General features: G+C 45.8%; 1 protein-coding gene across 1 annotated transcript; it reads right to left on the minus strand.

Moving 5' to 3' along the window:
- Positions 1–488: 488 nt before the first annotated feature.
- LOC144819882 (poly(rC)-binding protein 2-like) lies at positions 489–6,889 on the minus strand. The gene is made up of 7 exons (XM_078677601.1): positions 6,821–6,889; positions 4,514–4,537; positions 4,399–4,431; positions 2,789–2,905; positions 2,015–2,146; positions 1,453–1,581; positions 489–506 (listed from the first exon to the last, which is right to left on the minus strand). The coding sequence occupies exons 1-7, from the start codon at positions 6,887–6,889 to the stop codon at positions 489–491; spliced, it is 522 nt and encodes a 173-aa protein (XP_078533727.1).
- Between the last annotated feature and the right edge of the window lie 1,389 nt (positions 6,890–8,278).

An 8,278-nucleotide genomic window follows, 5' to 3' on the forward strand; every position in this document is an offset into this window, starting at 1 on the left:
TATTACTGAAATTTTGGAAGCACCATTTTATCGTAAAACTGTTACATTCCCAAGTTAGGCCCATGTAGAGAAGCAGCTTACTGCTTACATTGTTCTATTTTTCAGCAGTAACCTTTTGTACATATTTGCGTGCGCGACAATGTTGGATTTATTTCCCTGAAACTTAACTTGTTCACACATTTAGCTTCGCACAACATTATCACAATGCCCTGAACATGTCATTGCACGTCATCTCTATCTTCATCCACGGGGCGACTGGGCTATCTACATATCCATAACAATACTAATCTATACTCACATTGCAAGGCTGCTTTCTATTATAAAAGATGAGCATCCCGATAGATTGGCAGATGAGGCACTCCAGCTGACACCAGAGGTCCTTGCATGGTGAGAATTCACCACGCATTGGTCTGACATCTCGTGAGGGGTGTCCAGTTCTTGACCGAGACGGGGTCCTTCATTCTCTCCCACCAGGTAATAGGGTTGGATCATCCCTTGGGGGGATTCTTGGCTTTACACAAACACACACTATAGGTACACCTAGACTAGGGTTCACATAGTAGGATTACTTTTGGATTACTGCCTTGTTTTATATGCCTATATTAAGAGCAACAATATCTCAATCGGATTTAATGAGAAAAACAAATATACGAGTATGTACAAGACATTACAAGGTCGCAAAAGAACGAGAGACTCTCAGTATCAAGTTTTTTAGAAAGTGCATGTGGCATCATATATTTAAAAACATTTTATACAGGACAGTTGTAGAAGCACTGTTGGCATAAAATGCTGTGGTAACCCAAGGGGGCTTTGTGCACTTGGTGATCGTGAGACAAAGAGTGACGCAAGAGTTGCAGGTGAAAAAACACAGCGAAGGACGCAAGGTGACAAAGTGGAAGACAATATGTACAGAAACAATGGTTCATCGTCAATAAATCTAGAAGAATGTTTTTGTTTGGGAACCAAATTTGAGGGTGCGCTGTATGTTGGGTCGACGGCGTTTCGATCCTATCTAGTCAGGATCTTCATCAGGACCGGGCTGCCAAAATTGGAAAGTGATGTGGCCATGGCGCGGAGCACTCAGTGTGGTCCAAGAGTTTAGCTACTGGCGGGGGAGGGGCTGGATGGAGCCAAGCGATCGAGGAGCACACCTCGGTGTGGCGGCAGGCGATGCCGGTATTCTCAAGTACGTAGTCGTAGAGAATGGCTAGTATAGTGGAAACGGGACTGCAGAATCTGAGCCACGAACTGCAGTGGGATTCCATTGGTTCAGAATAACAGTAGTGGAGCAGGGTCGGACCGCCGATCTCCTGCTTGGGTACTGGAGTGGTGACCGCTCACTGGAAGGAGTGCAGGCAAGTCGCCGAGTGAATCAGGGGGCCACCGGGTGGGTGAAGCGTCAAGACGTAGCTGTAGCGGTCACGCCCGGGTGAACAGCTATTGCAGACTTACCTCCAGCATAACCACACATATCTGTTTGACGCACTCTATGATGGAAGCAGGAATTCCAGCAATTGTGATGGCTCTTTCTGTCGAGTTGGGTAGCATGTCCCCCGCTACTTGCACCTGTGCTCCAGTGGTCTTCAAAGGAGAAGAAAAAGAAAAGGCTTAACCCCAGGATGCAAAGCCTAAGATAGTTTCGTAAGGGAAGAATGAAGTTGAGTAAGGTGACGGACCTCTGAAATTCAAACTGTCCCCCACTACAGAACTTATGGTTTCAAAGGCAATTGGCGGACAAGTGAAACCCAACCAAGCGCTTTAAGTTTGTTGGACCCAGAGAATCGATCGAACTAAACAATGGTGGAAGGTGTTCTCAATAGGTCAAAGTGCCAAAGAGGCATGTATACTTAAAGCATTAAAGCTCATTGTTAAGTCATGTATTACTAGCCATTCATCTAGTATGTCTTAACACCCTAGACTGCTCTAGCTGGGGCCTACAACATGGCGTAAAGGCAGATATGCCATCTACCCACTTAAAGACTGCACCCAATGGGTTAAAAACCAACAAATGTGCCTCTCTGATCTTTTTAATCTTGCAACCTCCTTTCCCAATGAGGGAACCACAATGTCTGGCAGGGACCACAAGCCTCAGAGTGACAGGGGGTTTGCTGGAAGCAGTACTGTTGGTCATCGCGCTACTGATGTCCTTCGTGGGCAGGAAAAAAACAAAAGCATCAGACAACCATGTTGCAAAAGAAAATCTGAACAAGCAACTTCATCTCAGGCAAGCATTTCCACTTGGTTGCTAGTCTAGCTTTGAGAAAGTATCGCAGCCACGATACCAAAAACTAAAAAGTTTGTGATTAGTTTATATTTCATGGTACGCATTCACTTTTACATGGAGAAGAAAGACGGGCCTTAGCACAGAACAAGAATTAGCAATTTGAACGGGCCTTCTGTGCAATGCAATACAGACACGGGGGGGGGTGTAGCTGCTTGCATGCAGAACAGGTTACTTTGCCTGCGACATAATGTTGCACCTATGTAATGTGCACGAGGACGTTTTTCCCATACGTCTGTGGTATGACCATTAGCCAGACCAAAAAAAAACACACTCAACGGTGGAGTTAAACTCCACGACATCTTTTAAGTTGATCATGTGTATTACGGACATTTAAGTCAGATGGCGATTTCACACGAGCAACCAGGAAAATTCGCGGCACGTGCCAGGTGGGGGCGGGGGGGGGGGGGGGCGGGGGGGGGGGCAAAGCTACTTTTCAATGCCAAGTTTTTACTCGCCAACACCCCCGTTAGATATTTGCACTACCCAAAATATATTGAGACAGACCTCTTCTAGTTTGTCAATGTTCATAGAAAATGCTTTGAAGATGGCATTAGAAGGTCTAGCGAGAGTGATTATCCTTTCTGGGCAGTTTCCTTCCGAGATGTTTATACAAGCTCCGCTCTAATAACATGATAAATAAAAGCCAAGTTGATGTCATTGTATATACCGGCAACAACTGCCATTCAAAGTCGTAACCCAAATAAATAAAGTCAGTTGCATTGGTGCTCAGGCATGCCCACCCGTACATTTGCACCTGTGTCACATCTGAGCAGTTGAGATACAGAGTTCCATAAAACTTGCACGCATTTCAACAGATAATATTTACCCACAGTTGGCCAGCGAATGCAAATCTAATTCACTATCCATTTTAAGCAGCGTGAAAGCTGTTGTAAGTAAGATTTCCAAAGTAAATATATATTTAGCATTCATAGATACCAGCTTTGTCAAACGATTAGCTTGCATTACACTATAAACCGAAAGTATTTCTACCATTCATTCAGCTACCTAGCCAGCGTCGGATTGGTAACGTGGGCATTCGGGCAATGCCCGATGGGCCGGTGTCCGAGTGCTGCTGTGGGCCTCTTTTTTTAGCAGTCTGGGGGGCCATTTGGGCGCTGTCTCTATTCTTCGAAATCAGCCAGCGGCCCAGTAGGTGTCTGAGTGGCCTTTCTAGAGGTGTCACTCCCTTTGTCTCGCTGGCCGGCCCATTAATGTGTGCACATACTGAGTGGTGGCAGGGTTCCTGAGTAGAAGTGGCCTAACTTGTTTCACCACTGTAAACTTAACGCATGCATTTTTTTACCCCAGCGTCCTAAAGTTTTTTTTATAAGATTACGCCAAACAGTGATTTGAGGAGTGATTATGCAAATGTGGGCCGATTCTTTTTTTTGCGTGCCCGGGCCGATTTTCAATCCCAATCCAACCCTGTACCTAGCCCTGTTAGGTTACTTTTACCTCGGACAGATGTGTTCAAATCTTGCTTAGTCTCTCCTTGCACAATGAAAGTCTTGGGGCAACTAGGACTTGGTAGATTTCACACAAAAAGGCCGCAGATGCATGGAGAAGTGTGGCTCACTGGTTAGAGGAGGCAGACCTGGAAGCAGAGGTCAGCCTGGGACCAGGGTTCAATTCCCGGCTCGGCGGTGTCTTGAGTCTTAAAATGTCCATGGACTTGACAATTCTCGCTCCGGTGCCTACTCGATTCACGGGTTCACACTCTGCGACTCTGGGCAATAGCTTGCTTAGTCTCCACAATGGCCCCTCGCGGTGGGATGCCTGGCTTTCACCTTGCGGATTCCCTGCTGGGGTTATCTCACAGGGGAATACCAGGACGGGTTCCCTAAGCAAGCGCTTAGAAACCGCTCGGTGATTTGCGCTATATAAATTTCTGTACATTTACATTTACATTTACATTATATAGGCACCAGATGTGCACATTCTCAAATCTGAATGTTTGCAGGCAGACATAGCTGCGTGCAATGTCTGACATGTGCGCAGCTACATTTAGCAAAATCAGACGCCTACTCCATTGGAGTGCGTTATAACCCAGTGGTTTACCAACTAGCACTTTCAATTTCTTCACTCGAAAGGGATAAAAAAAATATATATCTCACCTCCTCTCGCATCTTCTTCACTGACTCCCCTTTCTGCACAAGACAAGAACAAAAAGTATGATATTGCATTCAACAGAATACTCTAGGAAATAAAGGCCAAATTACGGGATCTTACGTTTCCAATGATGCTTCCAACTTCCTAGAAATCAGAAAGTTTACAATTAGTCTGCAGTATATACAATTATAACATTTAACATTCGTGTTCACTAGATTTGTCAAGCACCCCAGATTCCTTAGCTCTTTGGGCCTACTAAGTTCTTCTGTAAAGAAAGGATGTTGCAGCTTGCTTTCTCGTACTAGTGCACACGTCAAATATCCATATCCATACTAATAATATAAAGAGAGAGCCCAAACCTTTGAGGCGGGTAATCTCAGTAACCACAGCACCAATCACAACACCCAATACAGCGTTGGAAAGGGCAGTTGCAACAGAAGCACATCGGCTATGCAGACGGATAAAAAAATGAATTAAAAAATTGCAAAAAACTACATCATCCAGAAGGCCGAGGGCCAAAATAACATCAAACAGGATATGATGTAATAATGTGACTCACTATATTGAGACTGAGAGCCTGGAGCCAAATTGATCGTGAACAAGGGATATGCTATCCTGAAACGCGTAGATTTGTGCCTGCCCGCTTGAGAAACTCCATGCTGTGAGGATTAAATAAAAAAGCACATAAGTGAAGACAAACGCAAGTTCGTCCCGTTTTTCTCCCAGCTGGGGGAATTGGTTGTGGATTTAAATGCGGGGTGGTTCTGCCACGGGAAATTACGAACCGCACAGCACCAATCACAGCACCCAATACAGCATTGGAAAGGGCAGTTGCAGCAGAAGGACTTTGGCTATGCAGACGGCCACCATATACATTTAAAAGGTAAAAGAACCGTGCCAGCAAAGTAGTCCCTTGTGGGCGTGTCTGCGTTCTGCTGTGGGCTTGTGCTGGGGGCGTGACTAACGCTGGGGGCGTGTGGTACGTTCCGTTCTTCATGCCATGTGAGTCGTAATTGCGCCGCATCAAGGGGCACGCTGGGGCCGTGACAAACGCTGTGGGCATGTGTACGCGCTGTGGGCATATGTCCGCCCTTCATGCCATGTGAAGCGCCAATTACGCAATTGCGCCACATCAAGGGGCACACTGGGGCGTGACAAACGCTGGGGGCGTGTGCTACGTTCCTCACTTCATGCCATCTGGGTCGTACATTAATCAGATCGTCTGCTGTGGCCGTGTGCTGGGGGCGTCACAAAGGCGTTCACCTCGAAGTGTGGTAAGTAACCATTCGCAAGACTCCCTTGGGGGACTGCCCGTTGTCTCACACATACTGGGGGTGCCGAATGCAGTGTGTGCCTTGGCCTGGGTGCGTCTGAAAGGGCCGAAAAGCAGTGTGTGGTTTGGCCTGGGTGCGTCTAAAAAGAACTGGGGCCGAAGAGCGTCGGTGTGGGTCATAAAAAAATAAGAACAGCAAGAACCAATCATTCAAGACTCACACAATTCTAATTGTTAGATGGTCGCCGCTGGCCCTCAAGGTGGGGCACACGCGACTGAGCGTGTCTGTGGGAACAATTACTGCAGCCTTTCATGCGCGCTGTTACTGAACTATCACATTAAACCAAATTACACGCGCCTGCTAACATCAGCCAGGGCTGTAGCCGGGCTCAGGCGGCGGATCACTACACTAATTACATGCGCCTGCTAACATGAACCAGGGCTGCAGCTGGGCCTCAAGCAGGGGGACACGCCCCTGCTAACATGAACCAGGGCTTCAGGTGGGCCTCAAGCGGGGGAACACGCGAATGACCGTATCTGAATAAACACATTACACACATTCTATTTCATACCCGGACAACTTCGGACGGGCTGCTAGTTTCTAATATAATGAAAGAGTCCTGTAACTGCAGTCACCTTCATTCAATATTTCTTTGAAGTTAAGACGTTCAATGCACAGAGCTTTTCGAATATACGATTCATTCTTTCACTCAGAGGAATGACAATGATATTACAGTAATCAAAACAAAGGAGTTTAGGACGTGCACAGCACGACTCCACGCTAATGACACATAGCCACATGAAAAATACTAGCTCAACTGTCTCCCCAAACGTAACTGGATTTCTTGTGCAAGACTCGAACGCCGAACATGTATGATGGAGTAGAATGTAAATAATTGTGAGCCGTCACTATGCATTTAAACCACATTATTTTTCATTCCATTAATGGCAACACCCCATCCACTCACCTGCATCCATCACCATGAGCCACAGTTCCAGGGAAATGGGTGCATACAGAGCATTGTGGTCATTATGGAACTGCTGCATCATCTAGTGTCAATGCGATTGGATAAAGCAGTTGTGTAGCTTGCGCGATTTAGAACGAATGTGTTGTTCACAGCTGGCACATTTCACAATGAAAAGACCAGTCATACCCTGCAATGCATGAGCAGTGGTATGGTGAGAGTGACATTCAAACTGCCTTCAATCATGCTGGTATCCATGGTGTGCTCGGTTCTGTAGAGTCAGGCTTTTCCGTTAGTGAGATCTTTGGTCACGAGATAGAGCAAGATTATCACAAACAAGCATTGGTGGGCGAAAAAAAAAAGCGAGCGGTGACGCTCGTGGTTTGCACGCGCGTCACCGCAAGTGCTACCTTGCCGGCGATCAGCATGCTATAACGCACATGCACGCACAAGCTCTTGTGCGCGTTCTAGCAAGCTGATCGCCGGCAAAGAAGCATTTCTCAGAGCTACTAAATGTCTCGGCCGAGAACAACGCATGCGCTGGATCTGGCCGAGACCTAAAAAGGGCATTTGATTTGTGAAAATCCTGTGTCTTGTTCAGCTATGTTAACAGTGCCCTCTTTATATCTAAAGATTTAGGAATTGAGGATGAAGAAGCCTCTCCAAAGATAAGGAAAATATTTACTTGTGAACGGTAGAAAACCTTTTTGGACTTTTGGTCTAAAGTTTGTGTCCGGCATGAATACTACTTTATATGGAAAATTCTGTGGTACAGATAAATAATTATGAATGCCACTAATTCACCTATCCTTCTACCCGATGCTATTTCTATCAGGAAGGCTACTTTGAACGAAAGCCGTAAAATATTTGACCTCTACAAGGATTCAAATGTTCCTTCTAAAGCCCTTCTAGGACAGTTATTAAATCCCAAGATGCCACCAGATTAGAGACCACCATATTTTTTTACCCTAAAGCTCATAATTGTGCAGTATTAGTAGCTGAAGAGAGACCTTTGAGAAATCATTATCTCATAAGATCAAGAATTTTTTAATGGATCACAGACTTTCGGATCCAAATTACTCCTCTTCTGGAAGTTTGTCAAATATTTAGCAAAATATGCTAGCGTGAATGGCTTTCTCAACCCCTGAATGTCAACTGCTACCCCTTTTGAGCAACCAAGGTTTTCTAGGGCAAGCCTTTTTAATTTTCAAGCCATAACATTAGATTTTACAGATGAAGTTGCAAAAGGTCTGGAAATCAGAGAGACAAGAGATTTACTAGGAGCCGATAATAGTGAACAATAATATTGAACCACGAGCAAAGGGAACCATGGCTGATGTGGCCAAAAAGTAGATATCACTACCACTCTCTCTTCCCTTGTCTTCCGCAGAACCCTTGGTAGAAGGGGAATCAGAGGAAATGCATACAGAATTTTCCTTGGTCATGGAATCAGCTGCGGCCCGTGCAGATAAGAGCAGTGGGGCCAGGTTGGGGGGGGGATGCGACAGATGACCACGAGGGAAAATTAAATAAATAATTATTTTTCCCTCATCGTCGTCTGTCGAAATCCCACTCCACCCCAGCTCACCGCCCCAGGCTCTTCCATGCACGGCCTGCGGCTGTGAACTTTTAAAGGCACCAACAAAT

This window comes from Lissotriton helveticus, chromosome 2_1 (assembly GCF_964261635.1).
Source record: "Lissotriton helveticus chromosome 2_1, aLisHel1.1, whole genome shotgun sequence".
NCBI classification, from domain to species: Eukaryota; Metazoa; Chordata; class Amphibia; order Caudata; family Salamandridae; genus Lissotriton; species Lissotriton helveticus.

Coding starts and splice junctions, on each gene's coding strand:
- LOC144819882 (XM_078677601.1), bottom strand. CDS start 6,889: ATGGATACCAGCATGATTGAAGGCAGTTTGAATGTCACTCTCACCATA. Junction 4,432..4,513: donor TTGGAAGCATCATTGGAAAC/GTAAGATCCCGT, acceptor TGTCTTGTGCAG/AAAGGGGAGTCAGTGAAGAA. Junction 2,147..2,788: donor ACATTGACAAACTAGAAGAG/GTCTGTCTCAAT, acceptor CTGCCCACGAAG/GACATCAGTAGCGCGATGAC.